General features: G+C 32.4%; 3 protein-coding genes across 8 annotated transcripts in view; 1 reads left to right on the top strand and 2 right to left on the bottom strand.

The window, feature by feature from the left end:
• mAChR-B (muscarinic acetylcholine receptor) overlaps positions 1-1,878 on the top strand; it is a 96,998-nt gene extending 95,120 nt beyond the window's left edge. The window contains exons 10-11 of the mRNA XM_076403479.1: positions 305-476; positions 534-1,878. Coding sequence (XP_076259594.1) covers positions 305-476; positions 534-1,738 — 1,377 coding nt within the window. The 3' untranslated portion in view covers positions 1,739-1,878. The remainder of the gene's footprint in view (positions 1-304; positions 477-533) is intronic.
• Positions 1,879-7,233: 5,355 nt separating this feature from the next.
• Positions 7,234-8,935, bottom strand: LOC143195946 (3'-5' RNA helicase YTHDC2-like). Its single transcript, XM_076403487.1, has 4 exons — positions 8,809-8,935; positions 8,532-8,749; positions 7,661-7,818; positions 7,234-7,496 (listed from the first exon to the last, which is right to left on the bottom strand). The coding sequence occupies exons 2-4, from the start codon at positions 8,733-8,735 to the stop codon at positions 7,373-7,375; spliced, it is 486 nt and encodes a 161-aa protein (XP_076259602.1). The 5' UTR covers positions 8,736-8,749; positions 8,809-8,935; the 3' UTR covers positions 7,234-7,372.
• Positions 8,936-9,204: 269 nt separating this feature from the next.
• Positions 9,205-20,088, bottom strand: LOC143195942 (3'-5' RNA helicase YTHDC2). 6 transcript variants are annotated; one of them, XM_076403475.1, is made up of 25 exons: positions 19,972-19,988; positions 19,479-19,603; positions 19,232-19,421; positions 19,025-19,181; positions 18,761-18,945; positions 18,310-18,526; positions 17,381-17,562; positions 17,041-17,324; positions 16,787-16,959; positions 16,596-16,733; positions 16,381-16,512; positions 14,298-14,539; positions 14,070-14,243; positions 12,204-12,361; positions 12,027-12,146; positions 11,849-11,972; positions 11,283-11,382; positions 11,062-11,224; positions 10,869-11,007; positions 10,640-10,816; positions 10,195-10,354; positions 10,027-10,134; positions 9,871-9,975; positions 9,621-9,734; positions 9,205-9,510 (listed from the first exon to the last, which is right to left on the bottom strand). In XM_076403475.1, the coding sequence occupies exons 2-25, from the start codon at positions 19,538-19,540 to the stop codon at positions 9,347-9,349; spliced, it is 3,768 nt and encodes a 1,255-aa protein (XP_076259590.1). In that variant the 5' UTR covers positions 19,541-19,603; positions 19,972-19,988; the 3' UTR covers positions 9,205-9,346. The 6 variants fall into 6 exon arrangements, with proteins under 6 accessions (XP_076259590.1, XP_076259589.1, XP_076259592.1 ...); XM_076403474.1 differs by lacking the exon at positions 19,972-19,988 and adding an exon at positions 19,652-19,750; XM_076403477.1 differs by lacking the exons at positions 9,621-9,734; positions 19,972-19,988 and adding an exon at positions 19,652-19,750.
• Between the last annotated feature and the right edge of the window lie 13 nt (positions 20,089-20,101).

Here is a 20,101-nt window from a genome sequence, read left to right as displayed (position 1 = left end):
TATTATACATATAAACCTTCCTCTTGAATCACTCTATCTATTGAAAAAAACCGCATCAAAATCCGTTGCGTAGTTTTAAAGATTTAAACGCACATAGGGATATAGGGACAGAAAAGGCGACTTTGTTTTATACTATGTAGTGATACACTCTTATCTAACGTTCGAAACTTGACGAAGGACTGAACAAAAATTACAAATTTACAGAAACATTGAGCCATATACTTGATATATATCAACTTCATTAATGTTATATGATCAAAAGATCAAAGAAAGTTAAAAACGCAACCGTTTCCTATACATTCAGGGTCACATTCAAGAAATGGAAAACATGGAACGTAGTTCCAGTCCAGCCTTTGACAGCGATGACGACAGTATCGCCAACGGCCAGAAAGACAATACAAGAAGTAGTATGCCTGGGAAAGGTCTACAGAAAGAGGACAAGAACAAGAGTCATAGGAAAAGCATTGTCGATATTGGTAAGAACTTATCTTTTGGATGTTTTTTTTTCTGTCATAATGATTTATATTATTTAGTTCTTCAAACAAGCTCGATGCAAATATTCGGAAGCTCGCCTCAAAGACTGAACGGTAACATCAATAAACAGGAAATTATCAAAAAAAATCTACAGACCGGCAAACCGAAGCCCAAACCTCTAACGCCAGAAAAATCTACCGAAGACAGTCCCAAACCACCCGCCCAACACCATCTGGTAAGACCGAACAAGCTCCCCCAGTTAATCACGTCATACAGTAGCATAGAAATCGGTGTACAGCCCCCCGTAGACTCACAAAAACCCCCCTGTAAAAAGAACTATAGCACCTATGACCTCTTGGGTGGTCTAGATACATCCGACTTGCGATTTATGGATGAGAGTAGCGTAGTTGTACCCTCCCCAGTACTCGAGAGACCGCCTAGCCCGAATGACGTAGTTAATGACCGTGATGCCATCAACCCGAACGTTGCTAGAGAGAACAATTGCACCCAAAACGCATATCAGGAACCTAAAAGTACCCAGTGTAATTGTAACGTCCCCGTTCCACCCCCCGAAAACGCTAACAATCTCGAGTCAAACGAGAGAGCCACGTTTCAGACGGTGGAAGGATACAGTAACAGTATAAGGATCCAAACGGAAGTGACGCTAAGTTCGAATCGTCCCATAACGTCGTTGGTGGGTAAAAAACCATCCAAAAACTCGTATCGCGAAGCGGCCAGCACTAAGAGTTCCTTCCGCGACACCAACAGCGGGCCCAGCTCGCCGTGCGAGGCCATATCGGCCATCTCACAAACAGGTAATGACGCGGGATCGAGAAACGCCACCGATAAAAACACCATTTTTGATAAAGCAGATACAGATCCGACCACGGATACTGCTACCAAGAGGGTGTTCGTCAAATCGCTGGGGAAAAAGTTCAAGGTAAAGAAGAAACACCTGGCTGGTCCCCTGGGCGCGTTCGGTAGCCGGCAGAAGTCAAAGAGCGAGAACAGAGCCCGAAAAGCGCTGAGAACCATCTCGTTTATACTGGGCGCTTTCGTGGTATGCTGGACGCCCTATCACATATTCGCTCTGGTTGAGGGATTCTGTACGACGCCGCCGTGTATCAACTCGCACTTATATATGTTCTCTTACTTCCTCTGTTACGCCAACAGTCCTCTGAATCCTTTCTGTTATGCGCTAGCCAATCAGCAGTTTAAGAAAACGTTTACCAGGATTTTGAAAGGGGACTTGCACTTAACCTAAAAGCAAATTAAGAATGATAGACACAATTTTCGGGAGGACAAACGACTGATTATCACTGATAAGTTGTTCGAAATCAATGTTGCTGCAAAGGGATTATATAATATGCATATTTCATACAAACTCTCATTTTACTTCATAAATTTTACCTTATAATCATTTTACTATATAATACCTTATTGCTTAAAAAATATTGATTTCCGACTCAAAAATATAGAGGACAAAATGAAGATACGATTGTCTATAGAATATTAAGCATATCACTGTATTAATTCTCGAGAATCCTGATAACAATGAGGGATGTGATAGTTTTAAAGTCTCCGTATATTTTTCCAACTAAGATGGGAACAACTAGGGAGCGCAGTATAGAATTAAAATCACAAGTACGAGCCCTCGCGAGATCTCAGGTATTTTTTCAAAAAAATTATGTTTATTGTCCACTCAAAAATAAAAAATTCGATAAAAACTATGCTTAGCCAACTATTATTATGAGTACCCAGCCATACATATGAATTAATCAGCTTTATGGTACGTTCTGCAGTTACTAAGTCAATAATCTCGTCAGTTTATTTTCTGGAGTAAGGTTTTTAATATAAGATCGAGATCTCGCGAAATCTTTCAATGCTACATTCCCTAGAAACAACTGAAATAAAATTTATTGCTTAATACTGACCACTGAATAACTTATATTGCTGGATAGAAACGTAAACGGCAATAATAGTAGACGCTTTACTGAATGATTTCACCAGATAAACATGTAGATTTTTTTTAAATAAAGTATACCCAATTAATACGTGTACATTCTCTATTGTGATGTAAAGTGTGGTTTTTTGCAACACCAATACGTTTGCAAAACGCCCAAAAAAAATGTGGTTATTCAAAAAAGACAATAATATTTTTAGGAAATATTTCCGAATTATAAAAAATATCATCGGTATACTGGGTGCTTCATAGAAGCATTTTTTCTATAAAGCAACTAAAACAATATCGTAGCAATATTATGAAGCACTTTGTATATAAATAGGAAATTAATTCAAACAATAGCGAATAAAAAGAAGATAATAACTATTTGTACTATGTATAAATAATATTTTATTTATACTGATATTAAAATTTTATGAAATAATTATATAAAAGAATAGAAGGGGTAGCTCTAGATTATTAATGTTAAAAAAAATGTTGGATATAATCGTAAACGTTATGTATAAAAAGATTATAGAAAATGTAAAAGGCAAATTTGTCAATATATAGTATAGTGGAATAAAAGATCTTTGAGGGTGTTACATCACTGAGCCCTATGTAGCACTCGAAACGATGCTTTTAATGTGGAAATACATCTGGTTTATGTATGTGGTGTTTTTGTACCTCAGTTACCATTCCTTAATATCACATTTTAGATGCTGGACATTATTTTATCGACTAGTCAGCTCCGATTGGTAAGTACACACTGAACAAACAAAACGGTTAGAAAAATATTTTATTGTAATACTATTTTTCAAACTCCACCTTAATTATTAATGAATTTTTTTTTGGCTAAACTCTGTCATCATATCAGTTCACTGAGTTCTATTGTTAGAGACAAATACTTAACAAAAACCGATCATGCACATGCTTTATAGTGCTGCAAGTAAAACAAAGCTAACAACACAGTCCAAAAGTGCTGGAGCTATGACAGAACGATACACATTTATTTTTATTTTTGATTTTAATTACCTGGTTTTTCTTTTCATTATAGGCAGTTAATTTTATTTTATGCACTCAAATTATATGAAGCATTGAATTTTAAATACTTATCATTTTCTTCATTAACCTTAACCAAAAAATGTCAAATAATAATGGGTCAATTAATCCACGAAACTAAAAATTTCATATAATGAATTAAGTTCACAAGAGTATCAAAAAAAGGAAAATGAAACCTATGTGAGCCAGGCTATATATGGGAATTCACTCTAGCCAATAGATGAATATAATGTTAAATTAAGACTAACAAATTTTATTTTAAAAAATAATGTTAACTTTGAAAGTTGACTTGATTGACATCATATAATCTAGATTAATATTATAAATTAAGATAACTACAAAAAATTTGTTAAAACAAGTGATTAAATAAATAATGATGGATTATAATCAACCTTTACAACCTCCCCCCCCCCAAAATTTTTTTTTAAAACGTCAATAGAATAAATCTCAATAAAATCTACACATCCTACTAGTTAATATTTAGCAAGCACTCAAAAATTACTATAGAAATGTTATATGGTAAAAACCTACAATAACATTCAGTGGATAATCCAAAAAAAGCAATGAAAATCACGACTGTAAAAAAAAATAAACAAATATAAAAAAAACGAATTTTGAAACTTTATCTTTATTTCACTATCTGCTGTTCAAACACCTTACTACAACAAAAAGTAAAGATGATCGTTTGAATTAACAAATATCAATAAATTCAATATAAACAATAAGAGAATGTAAGAAGAACAAATTCAAGAACATTGAGAACAAAACGGTTAAGTTAAATTAACAATTCAATATTAATTATATATTAGTATGCAACATAAAAATTATATCAATATAATACACATTGTTATTTCACGGGGGGTTATCTTCAAGAATACGAATAATTTGATGGAATAATGGTAATATTTGATGTACAAAGCTTATATAAATTGTTTCAATTTTGTTTGAAATAGGGAAAAAAAATTCCGATACAAGAATTACACTTATTTGAAACGAACTTTCAATATGTATACTGTTGTTTCACAAGAACAATTTTCAGAACATTGAGAACAAAACGGTTAAGTTAACTTAACAATTCAATATTAATAATAATTCGGTATGCAACATTTGATGTACAAAGCTTATAAATTGTGTCTGAAATAGGGAAAAACATTGCCGATACAAAAATTGAGACATATTTTATGCTTATTTTAAATAAATTTTTAATATACTGTGTTTTGCATTCAATATAAATAATAACAGAATGTAAGAACAAATTTAAACAATTCAATATTAATTATATGAGTATGCAACACAAAAATTATATCAATACTATACACATTAATTGTTATTCCCTGGGAGTTATGTTCAAGTATATGAATAATTTGATGGGATAATAGGATAATAATAATCAAATATGATGTACAAGGCTGTAAATTGAAAATAATAATAATGTAAATTTTTTAAATTTTGAATGGAATAGGGGGAAAATTTTCCAATACAAAAATTGAAAAATATTTTACTTATTTGAGATAAATTTTTAATATATATACTGTTGCTTGCATTCATTATAAACAATTAAAGAATGTAGGAACAACAAATTTCAGAACATTGAGAACAAAACGGTTAAATTAACTTAACAATTCAATATTAATAATATATCAGTATGCGTTATATTAAGAATTTGATGAAATAGTGGCAATATTTGATATACAAAGCTTATAAATCGTTTAAATTGTGTTTGAAATGGGGAAAACCATTATCGATACAAAAATTGAGATATATTTTGTGCATATTTCAGATAAATTTTCAATATATATACTGTTTTTTGCATTCAATATATATAATAACAGAATGTAAGAAGAACAAATTTAAACAATTCAATATTAATTGTACGAGTATGCAACATAAAAATTATATCAACACAATACACATTGTTATTTCGGGGGGGTTATCTTCAAAGTATACGAATAATTTGATGGAATAATGGTAATATTTGATGTACAAAGCTTATATAAATTGTTTCAATTTTGTTTGAAATAGGGGAAAAAATTGCATTCAATATAAACAATAAAGAAATTGTAGGAAGAACAATTTTCAGAACATTGAGAACAAAACGGTTAAGTTAACTTAACAATTCAATATTAATAATAATTCGGTATGCAACATAAAAATTATATCAATACAATATACATTAATTGTTATTCCCTGGGAGTTATGTTAAAAATTTGATGAAATAGTGGCAACATGTACATCAAAGCTTATAAATTGTTTAAATTGTGTCTGAAATAGGGAAAAACATTGCCGATACAAAAATTGAGACATATTTTATGCTTACTTCAATAAATTTTCAATATATATACTGTTTCTTGCATTCAATATAAATAATAACAGAATGTAAGAAGAACAGAATTTAAACAATTCAATAATAATTGTATGAGTATGCAACATAAAAATTATATCAATAACAAACAATCATTAATTGTTATTCCCTGGGAGTTATGTTCAAGTATATGAATAATTTGATGGGATAATGGTAATATTTGATGTACAAAGCTTAAAAATTGTTTAAATTTTGAATGGAATAGGGGGAAAAATGTCCAACACAAAAATTGAAAAATATTTTACTTATTTGAGATAAATTTTCAATACATATACTGTTACTTGCATTCATAATAAACAATTAAAGAATGTAGGAACAACAAATTTAAGAACATTGTGAACAAAACGGTTAAGTTAACTTAACAATTCAGTACTGATAATATATCAGTATGCAACATAAAAATTATATCAATACACATTAATTGTTATTCCCTGGGCGTTATGTTAATAATTTGATGAAATAGTGGCAACATTTGATATACAAAGCTTATAAATTGTTTAAATTGTGTCTGGAATGGGGAAAACCATTGTCGATACAAAAATTGAGATATATTTTATGCATATTTCAGATAAATTTTCAATAAATATACTGTTTTTTGCATTCAATATAAATAATAACAGAATGTAAGAAGAACAAATTCAAACAATTCAATATTAATTGTATAAGTATGCAACATAAAAATTATATCAATACAGTATACATTAATTGTTATTCCCTGGGCGTTATGTTAAGAATTTGATGAAATAGTGGCAACATTTGATATACAAAGCTTATAAATTGTTTAAATTCTGTCTGAAATGGGGAAAAACATTGTCGATACAAAAATTGAGATATATTTTATGCATATTTCAGATAAATTTTCAATAAATATACTGTTTTTTGCATTCAATATAAATAATAACAGAATGTAAGAAGAACAAATTCAAACAATTCAATATTAATTGTATAAGTATGCAACATAAAAATTATATCAATACAGTATACATTAATTGTTATTCCCTGGGCGTTATGTTAAGAATTTGATGAAATAGTGGCAACATTTGATATACAAAGCTTATAAATTGTTTAAATTCTGTCTGAAATGGGGAAAAACATTGTCGATACAAAAATTGAGATATATTTTATGCATATTTCAGATAAATTTTCAATATATATACTGTTTTTTGCATTCAATATAAATAATAATAACAGAATGTAAGAACAAATTCAAACAATTCAATATTAATTGTATGAGTACGCAACATAAAAATTATATCAATACAGTATACATAAATTGTTATCCCCTTGGGAGTTATGTTCAAGTATATGAATAATTTGATGGGATAATGGTAATATTTGATGTACAGAGCTTATAAATTGTTTAAATTATGATTGAAATAGTGGAAAAAATTGCTGATACAAAAAAATAAAAAATGTTTTATACTTATTTGAGATAAGTTTTCAATACATACTATTAAGTTATAAACCTTCATTTCTCAAGAATAAACAACATAAAAATAACATAATAAGACAGAGTAATACTGTCGTTTATAAAATCAGCCTTTTTTTCCAGTCTCGTTATAAATTCGAATCAATTCTTCAGCGACACCTTGCTGAATGACAACGCCGTCTAAGGATTCCGAAATAGGTTTGCGATAATCATAAGGATTGCGCAAATGCCTAGGAAATTGCCAATTAAAAAATTAATTAATATGCTATTATATATTAATGATCAATTAATAAGTTTTGAAAATATTTCTGTATAATGTAATATTCTCAATGTTGATGTTTTCTATTAATAAAATATGATTTAATGGAAAATTTTGAAAGAATGAATGACTAACCTTATTTTGTTCTTAGGGACGCAGCCTTTATACAACCAATAGATTATTGCTGTCGGTTTATTATTCCTCTGACCAATACTCATACTTCGATATTCTGCAATACCCATCACCATTTCCAACTCTTTGATATAGTAAATAAGATATATTATCTTCCCTTTCTACAATTATTAAATGACTTTAGTGTTTCCCTAATATAAACTCTTACAATGCCATTAAAATCGTTCATATCCATTTCCATAGTGAATATTTGGAAAATCAAATTAAAGAAAACAATCTAGCCATGTCAACTTTATCGATACAAGCAATGGTGTTCACATACAAATTAAAATAAACTACAACCAATTCCCATACGCCAAATTATATAAATAGTTGAAGAATCTGAAGAGTCCATTTAAAAAAAAATTAATATTAGAAAATGTACTGGTTACTCGTTAGACACTGGGGTTCAGTACTGGTTGCATTCTTCAGCAAACTATTAAAGGTAAAGATCTAGACTTCGACCACAAGTGTTTTGAACCAATTATAGCTGTGAGTTACTGTACTGTGGGACCTCAAATTAATCAACTACTAGACAGATGGCTAAATACGATTTGGAATAAAACCCTCTGAAGTGAATAATAGGAAAAGTGTTGACCATTACGACAAAGTCCAACCGCGCTGTTGGATAGTTTTGATACACCCACCAAAAAATTCAAAGGTGAAATATTGTCAATAATAACAGAGCATATTTTATTTAATAAATTAATTGTGACACCGTGAAAGAAAAACGAATTTCACTTTTTCAAAAGCCACAAACTATGCTCTAGACCTAATATATCTACCTTTAAACGACAAAATTATATCGGTTATAGTCCAAAAAAAAGTTACTCACGCTAGAATAGTACAGAACCTTCTTTTCCGTTTGGGGTGAAAACACCCACTTCTTGCAACTCTGGGCGATGTCAATATTTCGTTTCTCACTGGCCCTGATTAGCAAAAACATAGGATTATCATCATAATCTTCAAACCTACGTCTCACCACGTCGAATTCAAGCATGCCTTGATTATCACCATTAAAAGTGTTGTTTTGTTGCATCTTGTTGTAATCACCTAATGATACAGTGAAGATGGAGCTTATGTTCGATCTTTTCTTAGGGAACAACACTTACCATACCGCTCAGTGACACTGTGGCGGTCATATAGATTGTTCGAAAGCACGATATCTTGATTTGTTTTACAGATTTTTCTTCCTAACAGTTCATTGTCGCCATTTACAAAACCTTTAAAGCATGAACAATTAAAAAAAATTTCAAACTGAAATAAATAGATAAGAAAGCCCTTAGGAAGGACATTCAAGAAGTATACAATTCCAGTAATGAGTACTTACCACTACATGGACTATGCTGAGTCTGTAGAAATATTAAACAGGAAAGACAGGAAAGTACAAAAGGAATATAAAAAAAAGGACATTAATAAGGCAATAAATAAATTTTGCTCCAACAGGAAACTCCATTTATCAATCGTCCTGGTACGAGAGAAAATGTAGAAAAGAAATGAAAGCAAACTTTTTTTTACAAAATGCAGGTTTTATTAAATGTAATTCTAGTCACGTTACAAAGTGGAGCTTCCAGCTCATTAAACAAGTCTGCTTTTGCACAATCTCTAGTTCAAACTCCATATATTTATAAAAATTAAAAGAAGAAATAGTTACGTGTTTTCTTTTTGAATTTTTTTACGATCTTTTTTCTTAGACCTACCGTTATGTTGGCGAGATGGTCCGGGTAGCAATTCTGCCGCTACAGGAACATTTGGGTTACCATCGTTGATGTCGAGTCCCTTGAGCATCAATTCCGCGCCAGTTGTCGAATGATCTAATAAAAGTCCAAAGAAGTCAATTGTTTCTTGATCAAAATATACAACTGTGCATAGGTAGTATGTAAGCAAACAAAAAAAGCATGCATGAAGACTTGGTTAAATATACCTTGAAACATATAATCTCCAGATGATTGTATTAGCGATGTCCAATCATTAAGGTAATCAGTATGCGGCAGTGAGTTCATCAACCAATGTTGAGAATCAGTACAGGATTGCTCCACTGGTTATATTAGGTATGGGGGTTGGTATTAGATTAGTAAATTAAGACAAGCAACTATTTTACAATATACAAAGCAAACAAATCAAAACCTCAATCACTACGACAATACCCGTCCATTATTAGCATTAATACATACCTGTATATGGCGAAACACCTCCATAATTGACGGCTTGCGTTGGATTTTCGCCACCCACAGATATCTGATTTGTACTCCACGGTGCTGAGGATACTGATGGACGGTCTACAAAATTATTGATAAAATACAGCTAGTTAAAAGAAAACAACTGTTTACCATATTGAGGATTCTCAAAATTAATTCTTCTAGAAGTATTGGATGATGCCGGTGAATTCTTGGTGTATCGGGAAACGAAGCGCTTGGGTGTTTTTCCTTGTCGATTATCTGCAAGGTAATGGGGAATTTTATGTGGCATTGTTCATTGTTAGTTCGGACATTTATTACCTCTCCAGTTGGACTCAGTACGATTATTTTGACGTGCATTGTTCTGTTTAGATGGAATATTACGCACGTATTTCGGTTTCATTCCGATAACCAATGGTTGACGGAGGCCAGAATTCTGTTCCTCCAAGTCCATAATAACTCTCAACGTTTCGATAACGACCTGTAATAGGATTATTTACTTTAATTTGTTGCAATTTCAAATTCGGTTGATTTTATTGGTTCTGTGAAAAAGTTCATGACGTTTATTTCTTTTCAGCAAGAATTCAACGAAATATGCTCTATCCAACGAGTACCTGGTGGTGTTGTTGCGATCTGCATATCCCAAATTATATAAATTGAAACTTTTTCCTAACCCAATATACTAACTAGTCAGTTATTCTACATAAAAAATCAAATGCCTTGGTACCTATACCGATACTGAATAATGAACTATTAACCATTTTACCTTGTTGTAGTCTTCAAATGAATGCGATGGATTGACTATTGCTTCATTTATCAAGTTCTGGAGTGCCGAACGAAACGTCACCAACAGTGGATTATGGAAATCAAACTCTAACCAGTTATCAATATTTACTGATGTAGAGGACGTAAAAGCTGCATCAACTCCACACAGAAGAGAAATCTAAAATATGCCCGTAATAAGAGTAATTTCACAGCATTTCCAAATACATTACCGACAAGGAAGTAATAACGGTTACACCTCTAATCATGAAGTTACTTCTATTTTTGATCATCTCATCGAAAAGATACCAAAAATTATATTTCTTTTCCTTGCACACGCTACTATTATGAATGGTAACTTTATCTTCCGTTCTATAAAAAATCATTGTAAAAAATATGTTCAGTATGAGTGTGTATGAGCTGTACTTTGTGTTTAAGAAAATGCTGTTCTGTGTTCTCTGTGAGAAAGCAACATTGGGGAAATAAGCTCCTACCATGAGGGCTTTAATTAAGCCCCAGGAAAATCCATTAACATTATATTCGTCTAAAGAATGTGATTTGCTAATAAAACCAATTGAACGCAACTGGCCTACAACAAAATGATAAGCAATACAGCAGCGCGGGTTAATTAACAGTTTAGATTTTACCGATAAATTGGCGTCTGGTCTCCATCACTGAGTTCATTACAGATTCGGAAACAAAGTATTCTCGACAAAATTGTTTGGATCGGCTTTTCAAACATTCCTCCTAAATTAAAAATTAAAAACCAATGAAATTGTTACTTACATGAGGTTCACATAGAAATATACACATATTTCTGTTCACATAGAAATATACACATATTTCTGTATTTACGGATGTACGAGGGGGAATCCAAAAAAAAATCTGGTGTTATTCATACACAATGTGTTTCAATGTGTTTTCAAAGAAGATGAGCCAGGAGCTGCGCCAAGTTTTCGAGTGGCTTGGGTATTTGAGAAGATATGAGTTTGTAACAACAAATTTTTAGCAAGGCTTTGTAAAGGGTTATCACTTTGCTTATGGCCTTAAATATAATTTAAAAAACACAAAACTGAACTGCCCTCCTTCTGAACCTGGTTGGGTGTCTTCCTAAAGACCACGCCTCCATATGGATATTTCCTACTCTGAATTTTTTTTGAATCCCACCTAATATGTCATATTTATATTTATTTCAACGTAGGAACAACCTTACCTGCCATCTATCAAACACTCTCAAATAGACAATGTGGTCACTCATAACTCCACTAATCAGTTCGTACCTCTTCGCAGCCGCAGCACTTCTTAAATTTGCTTGAGGAGGTAGTTGGAAAGGATCTCTGAAACAAGGCAGCAGGTATATTTTAAGAACGCTTAAAATTGATGTACAATACTTGTGTGCCATAGCAGCGACGAGAGTCAACATAGGTTCCAGGCATCTGAAAATGCAGCTGTAAATCAGCATCTTACCCAACCTCGGCTCAACAGTAAGATGAGAGAGATACTCGCCCAATCTACAAACACATAACATAAATATATCAAGCAAAGTCGTGATTCCCAGGGGCACCAACTTCGTAAGCTCCTCGTCTTTATCCAAAGCACCCAAGGATTGCAAATTTTCAATTGACGCGTTTATTGAGTTTATACGTGGCGGATCGGGCGCCAAACTTAGAAAATCATAGATCTTCATCGATTTACAAGCGACAACTTTAGCACTTAGGCACAATTCCTAAAAAAAAAAAGAACTGGTATACTCTCAAAACCTATTAGGTTGTTCAATAAGTTCATAAATGTAACAATCAATTTAAAACTTTAAAACTGAAGGCCTTCAGGACACCCCCTCAGGGCTCAAACGATGATCTCATTTGTTGCAAATAGTTTTCCATGAAAGCCAAATCAGTGAGAAATAAATCTGGCTATTAAGCTTTTATTGAAGAAGCAACTTTGTGGCAGACCAAAGTCTTACATACATCACATTCATAGAATTATGTTGCGTAATTACATTTATTTATATTTAATAAAATTGTTTTATTTAAAGTTTCCAAAATGTATGTTTTTTTGTATAATAGCTTAGGGGTCTAATTAATTAGACCATTTAACTGCTCCTTGTAATATTTATGACATGTTAAATCAATTATAACTTGAGACAATATAAAATATCGCATTGTATCGTATGTCTCGTGAAGCTGGATCAAAATAAGAAAGGAATCGAACAAACAGAAAACACGTAGCTAGCAAAAAGGATATCTCACCGACTCGATATCGAGTGTTCCGGATAATTGGGGTTCAGGTACAGGAGCTGATGTGTAAGAAATTAGACCTGGCGAGCATCCCTTATGGTGGCTATAACCATAAACATCAAGAAGGTACAATATCGTGGAATTTTCGATCATTCCTTAAGAGCCCGTTACGCACATGTTTTATCGGCGCGAGAAGTTCCTAGCTGGAACAGTATTTCCCTCCCCGAAATTATGAACGAATCGGGGTGCAGAAAAGGTTTCTTGAACCAACCTTCTCTGCCACCACCAAGAACCCGAGGGATAAAATACGATGCATCGGGAATGAGAATCAAAAGTTACAAAAGAATTAAAGAATCATGAACTAGGAACTAGAACAAGAATACGCAAAAGAACAATCAGAACATAATTCGAGACTGAGAACAGAAACAAGCTTCAGAATTAAGAAGAATACAATAATCAAAAAGAAAAATAGAATAGTTAACTGTAAAGAATATAACAATTCTTACATGCCGTGTTTACAATTATAAGCTAGGTCCGATAACGGAATCAGTATTATTCAGATAGACGATTTACAAAATCACTTCCATCCAATTCATAATTATTTTCACTATTACGTATAAATTTTACATCTTTCATTTTATATATTTTTATATGATTCATTTAAATAAACAAACTATTCTTTGTGGATTAATTTACGCCACAAATCAATGCAGAAAGCAACGGAAAAGCGTAGCAACATATGCATTATGCAACGAAAAAGAAGACCTAACCTTACCTCCTCATACAGACCTTTCAGTCAGTTAGCAAACAGGGTAGAAAAATCACCGAACAAGATAAACAACAACAAAAATGAGTAATTCGTTCGTAAGAATTATAACATGGAACGCAAACGGGCTAAATCAGCAAGTAAGGGAGCTATAACTAATTCTGAGAACAAATAAAATAGATACAGCCTTCGTATCGGAGAGTCATTCAAAAAAAAAACATTAAAATAGGTGTTATGATACATACTAATCAGTACACACCATTGAATGTGCAAAGAGAGAAAATAACTTGTATTTTATTTACAACATTGTTTCCCTTCTTAACAACTTAAGATCAACTTTAATTTAAGCATGAAATTTTGATTATGTTGCTATGAAACTAGGTACTGCATTAAAAAGGGTAAACAGGAAATGTAGGTACTGCATTACTTACCTCTAAAGACACCCTTAATATTTCAGGTACCCTCTCATCAGTCATATAAGCAAATCTTTGACTAGAATACAACTTAAAACAGCATCCAGGTTCTACTCTACCAGCACGACCTTCCCGTTGTTTAGCGCATGCCTTCGATATCCACTGGGTTTGCAAAGCGGACAGTTTATTATACTGAAAAATACAGATACGATTAGTGACGAGTTTAACAAAGGTGCGGAACCCTACAGAGTCGTAAACTTTCTCTTTTGCCTTTCCAGCATCGATAACATATACCACGTCTGGTATAGTAACGCTAGTCTCGGCAATGTTAGTGCTCAAGACAATTTTCCTTTGGTTTGGTAATTTCTTGAAGACGCCGCGCTGATCTTTTATATCCATACTACTATGCAAGAAGAACACTTTATACGTGTTGCTGTTCATATCGGAATTCTCGATATAATCGTTGCACTGCATGATCTCGTCATAACCTATTAGACAAAGTATTTAATCACATTTTTTTTATTAATTACATCTTGCATTAGATATGCTTAGTACAATCTTAATTTACAAATTAATTTATTGGTACTATTCTGTTGTATTTGCATTAATACACAAGCAAGGCGAGTACGGGATTGATACATCAGTATGTATTTCCCAAATTAAAATAAATCTAAACTACTTAAGCTAAAGTTAAGAATACACTAAACAAGTTCGTGTGGTTTGGTTCGCTTCAATCTTCTGGTTTCCTGCGCGTTGTCCAGTAGCTGTATCGTGATTTAGCAACCTTATTTCATGTTTTAAGGAGAAATCTTGGACTTCGTGTATCCATTTGATGTCATCGTTGAGCTCTTCGTTGGTTACGTATAGTCACGTATAGTCAGTCGTAGGTTACGCACCCCAGGTCGAAATTGGCTTTATAATTAACCAATAAACCAATCTATTTGATTTTAGGTAAAGTTGAGATTATCTTCTGACTAACCACTACAGTTGCTTGATTTGAGTCTAATCTGCCCTGCTTTTCGGCTAACATGATGTTTCCAATTTAACCTATGATTCTGCTTGAGGAATGGGGCATTCATCAAGTGATATAATTATGTTTTTGTCATTTCACCGCAACGTAAATTAACATGAACAGATTTAGAGCTATTTAGCTGGAACCTAGCCGATTTAAGTGTTGAGAATGTCCGTGTATGCGAGACTCAAAATTTTCTTTCGAAAAAGTATAATTCCTGCAATCGACAGTAATTCCGCGGTAGCAATTTGCTCATTTATATTAAAACCCAAATGCCATACCCGGTCAAAAGCTTGTGAGACGTCTAGGGATATTGCAGGGCAGTATTTCTTTTCTTCGAATATCTTTACAACAACCGCTGTTACTCTGTGCACTTGGTCGATTGTCGAGTGGTAATTTCGAAATCCAAACTCAAAATCTGGTATTTCTATAAATGGTTTAATAGGTTTTAACAGCAATTTCTCAAATTATTTTGATATCGAAGGTAACAGCAAAACAGGGCTGTAGGATCCAACTTCATCTACCGGTGAGACAGGTTTTTCAAGAATAATTATTCTAGCAACCTTAAGATATTCCAGAACATGCTTCAGTCTTTCAGTCAGAACAGGTTTAAATCACAATGGCAATGAAAACTATATAGAGTAAATATATATACTGGAGAATTCGTATAACCGATTCACAAGAAATGTTACAGATTAACAGAAGATTGCAGATTTTACAGAAGACTTGCCTAACACAGGGTTGGCCGTGGTATCGTTCTTTTTCAGCATGCGGAAGATGGACTCGACATTAGGATTATAGGGTGGAATTTAAAGCTATGTGATGCCATATTTGGTTACAATTTGACACATAAAAGTGTTTGCCAAGTATATTTATTCGATCATCTTCACACTTAATCTGAAGTTAGAGTTTAATACACAAAATTTTATACTTCCACCACGTTCTAGTTTTTGGTTTTTACATTTGTTGGACATCAACTTTCATCCCTCCGAGTACAATTTGCGCCACTCAATGCCAACCCTTGATCAATCCATGGCATTAGTCAAAGGATGCATTGTGGAGAGTGACAAATTGATAAGGGTGTCCCATCAACTCCCTATAAACTATTACAATATTCAAATATAGACCCATCTTCGACTGCTTGTAGCAACACACACAAGTTGGCGCACAAGTGCACATTGAATGGAAATAAATTTATTTTCACAATATAAGGGAACCACTTGAATTCTATTTAAGGAAAAAACCCAAGAACTTTTCCCCAAAACCAATATATTCATAATATAAAATATTCTACTATAAGTGAAAAAAAACTTTTACCTGGCAGAAATATCAATATGGCACCATTTTTGCCCTCTACATGAATATACTTAATTACAGAAACAATTAGTTCATAATCCATGAAATCATCTGGAGTCGACATATCATATGCTTGCATTAAATGTTTAGTATCTAGAACATAATAAACTATCATATCTAGATCATCTGTTTGAAATTACCTTTCGTATTTTTTTAATTAAAATTGTGTTACATACCAACACTTTCTGGTGTCTCACTAGTAACTCCCTGGTCTTTAAAATATTGCAACAGTTGTAAAATGTTAGTTTTTTCAGCATCTTTTGCATAATCGAATGCAGTCTTTCCCATGCAGTCACAAATATCTAATCTGGCGCCTACAAGTAAAAAATTAAAGAAAAACCTTTTGATTTTTTACTGAACTTCCTACCCATAGCGCATAATTTACTGGCGAAATTCATATCGCCTAAATAGCAGGCTACCATTAAAGCAGTCCAGCCTTTTTCAGAATGCTGTTGATCAACAGAAACATTTTCGGATATAAAGAGCTGCAGTAAATCAGCGGTGGCTTCTTCGTAATGAACATTGTAATCGTAGTTTGGGCTAGAATATCATTAATCTTAATTTAGACAATCTTATTGTCGTAGTAAATTTATATCGAGCTAATTACTATCGTATCATTACCTGAACTCCATATAGTCTCGCAATATCAAATTGAAATTAAATTGATCTTCTGCGGACAGCTGATTAACTTGTTCACCGATCTGCTGAAATGATGTATATTGTTTCTGTTTCAGTTTGATCATAGCCTTACGCATTTGGGGTGTAAAAAAATTAACGGTAGCCAATATCTCTTCTAAAAAGTAATTGCGAATAGGATAAAGCCGCCCGGGAATAGTAAGTACAGCCTTTGTTTGGAAATAGTCCGTAAATTTCGAGGTATCGACGGTGGCAGACATGATAATCACCTAAAAATGATTCGATAGAGATAAATGTGTTCTTTAATAGGTACCCAAAATTATACCTTCAGGATCGGAAATCTCGGTAAATATTGTTTCAGGAATATTAGTAAAAAATCGCTCAATTGGCCACGTTCGTGAATTTCATCAACAATAATATGTGTGATGCTCTGCAGATATGTAATGGCGTTCATGATATTTCTCAGGAGAACACCCACGGTACAGTAGATCAGGGCTGTTTGTGGTCCTAGATAAATTAACGTATTAAATCTGTCTGCATGGGTAGAAAAATGAAATGTTTTTCAATTTAGACTGTCGACATTCACAGCTGTCGCGATCATGTTTGTGAGGCTTCACAATCGCGTCACGTGATAGGATATCTATATATATTAATAGACTTTTCTTAAAATCTTGTCTCCCTTTTGGAAATTTGGCACGATTAAAGCTCATATCAAGGAAGAATTTGTAGGTTTAATATTTTTGTGTAACATGCGCTACAAATAATTATATATTTCAACAAAACGAAAAACGCCTAAATCAAGCAACCAGGAATAGCCGTCAGATCGGTGACATAAAATATATAAACGAACCTAGCAAGTAGCCGTGAGGGCTAAGAGTTTGGCTCGCCGACAATAACATACTAGGATCGAGTCTCACTGGCGCTAAAGTTTCTAAATTTCTCAAATAAAGTTGTAACTGACAGTAAATAACAATGGGCGAATTAGCAACACTGAAAAATGCGATTATGAGCCCTCATTCATGCATTCATTTGAGGGAGCTCAAATCACTGCACAAGTGATTTACAATTACCATGAGACTTACCAGAGCTTTTGACCAATTTTTAAAATTGTGATAATTATAATGAGCAAAAATATATGTATTAATATATAAGAAACACGCGCAACTTTTTTTTCCTTTCTTTGATGAACTAAGTCACAGAAATATTAATATATTTTGATACATTTGAAGAAATTGGAGTAAAAATAAACCTTACCACATTTTGATTCTAATCGTATATGATAGCCTACTGAATGTCCAACGTCTTCACCACGTTCGTATGCTACTCTTTCTGCAGCCGACAACGCTGATATTCTTCTTGGCTGAGTGCAAATAATTTTACACGGCTCTCTGTTAATTGCAGCATTTTCTAGAATGTACTGTGGTATCTGTGTAGTTTTTCCTGACCCAGTTTCAGACGATATAATTATCACCTAAATTATATGAAACAATTAAAATTTTAAAAAAATACAAATATGGCTACACTATAGTATATCAAGATATAATTTGTAGTATGTGCAAAGATAAAAGGTGTATATCAATACTACTCAATAAATTGTAATAGACATATGTTTATCAAAAACAAAGAAAAAATTATCAATCAGTTTAAGAATAACTTAACTTAATACCAGGACTATTAGATAGCATAATTGCTTTTCAATACTTGCCTGATTATTAATAATCTTGTCTAAAACTTCCTGACGTTTATTAAATATGGGTAACAACTGTCGAGCATGCCTAATTTCAGCGTTTACTTCTGGCAACCTTGGTATAGTGATATTTAAATGTTGATTATTATGTACTTTATTCCATTTATCAGTTGCTTTAATCTCCGATTGCTGATTTAAATTATCTACAACATAGATAAAGCAAACCACAAATATGTACAAACAATACAAATAACGACTAATAAATTAAAATTATGTCTATACCATATCTCTGTTGGAATTTTGTTAACTGGTCAATAATACTATTTGATACTTTTACACTATATGACTGACTAGCAATTCTTTTCGGTTTCTTTTTTAAATGCAATTGCCTATTTGGCTCTTTACCATAGGATTTAGATGTTAGATTCATCCTTATTGCCTGAAATAATAAAAATTATAGTTATACCCAACTGTTCCATAACATCCTACCTTAAAATGAATATATTTTCTTTGCAAATTATTTAAATCTGTAGGAAATATGTATTCAGATTTTTCATGATCGTCCAAAAAATTTCTTATAATATTATCAATCTCAATCCTCATATGTTCTGGTGTAGCCTCTTGAACATTTTGATCAATATGACTGCTAAAAGAGGCTTTCCCCTTATTAACACCAAATCTTCAAATAAATATTATTTAAGGATAGCATCGCACATCCAACGATATTTTTATATACCTTTTGTTAGGTCGTTTAAATTTCCCATTGCTAGCGGAAGGGCTTCGTATCGAATCGCCCATATTTATAATAAATTACGTAAAAACAATATATACTATACAGTCATCACAGATATACTTCTGGAACTAAGTTACTTATTTATACGAATTGTATAAATATAAATATATTTTTACCCGACATAACCTTAACCATGCAATAATGTAACAAATAAGTTATAAGATGGCAGCACTAGATCTGATGAAGATGCAATTTTTAAGTGCGATGATAAAAAGCGTACTATTAGTTCTATACCCAATAGTTTTTATCTAAATTATTATAGATATATTTTTATTAAAAACAATACAATATATTTTATATATTTAAAAAATTATCAGTAGATATAAATCATTTTAAAAACAATAGTTTTTAATAATATTTGCTATTAATATGAAAATATTATATAACTAAAGATAAAATTTGTAACAAATATTATAAAAGAAATAAAATTACTTACCAATAAAAGCGGAAGCCCTTAAAAAGTTAGTCTTCATAGGTCGCAGGAATAATTGGAAATAAGGAAAGGAGACTGCTCAAAGCCACTAAGAAAGTTTCTGCAGAAAACTCGGCATTTTATTGGTCGAAAA

This window comes from Rhynchophorus ferrugineus, unplaced genomic scaffold (assembly GCF_030347505.1).
Source record: "Rhynchophorus ferrugineus isolate W39M unplaced genomic scaffold, kcgeb_rfMv2 rfM4, whole genome shotgun sequence".
NCBI lineage: Eukaryota > Metazoa > Arthropoda > Insecta > Coleoptera > Curculionidae > Rhynchophorus > Rhynchophorus ferrugineus.
Note: the sequence above shows the minus strand (reverse complement) of the source record. Positions and strands in the feature narration are given on the sequence as shown.

Coding starts and splice junctions, on each gene's coding strand:
- LOC143195946 (XM_076403487.1), bottom strand. CDS start 8,735: ATGCAACAAAACAACACTTTTAATGGTGATAATCAAGGCATGCTTGAA. Junction 7,819..8,531: donor AGGTTCTGTACTATTCTAGC/GTGAGTAACTTT, acceptor TAATAATTGTAG/AAAGGGAAGATAATATATCT. Junction 7,497..7,660: donor GTCCCTAAGAACAAAATAAG/GTTAGTCATTCA, acceptor GCAATTTCCTAG/GCATTTGCGCAATCCTTATG.
- LOC143195942 (XM_076403475.1), bottom strand. CDS start 19,540: ATGGGCGATTCGATACGAAGCCCTTCCGCTAGCAATGGGAAATTTAAA. Junction 19,182..19,231: donor GAAAATATATTCATTTTAAG/GTAGGATGTTAT, acceptor TTATTATTTCAG/GCAATAAGGATGAATCTAAC. Junction 9,735..9,870: donor AGGTGTTTCGCCATATACAG/GTATGTATTAAT, acceptor TAATATAACCAG/TGGAGCAATCCTGTACTGAT.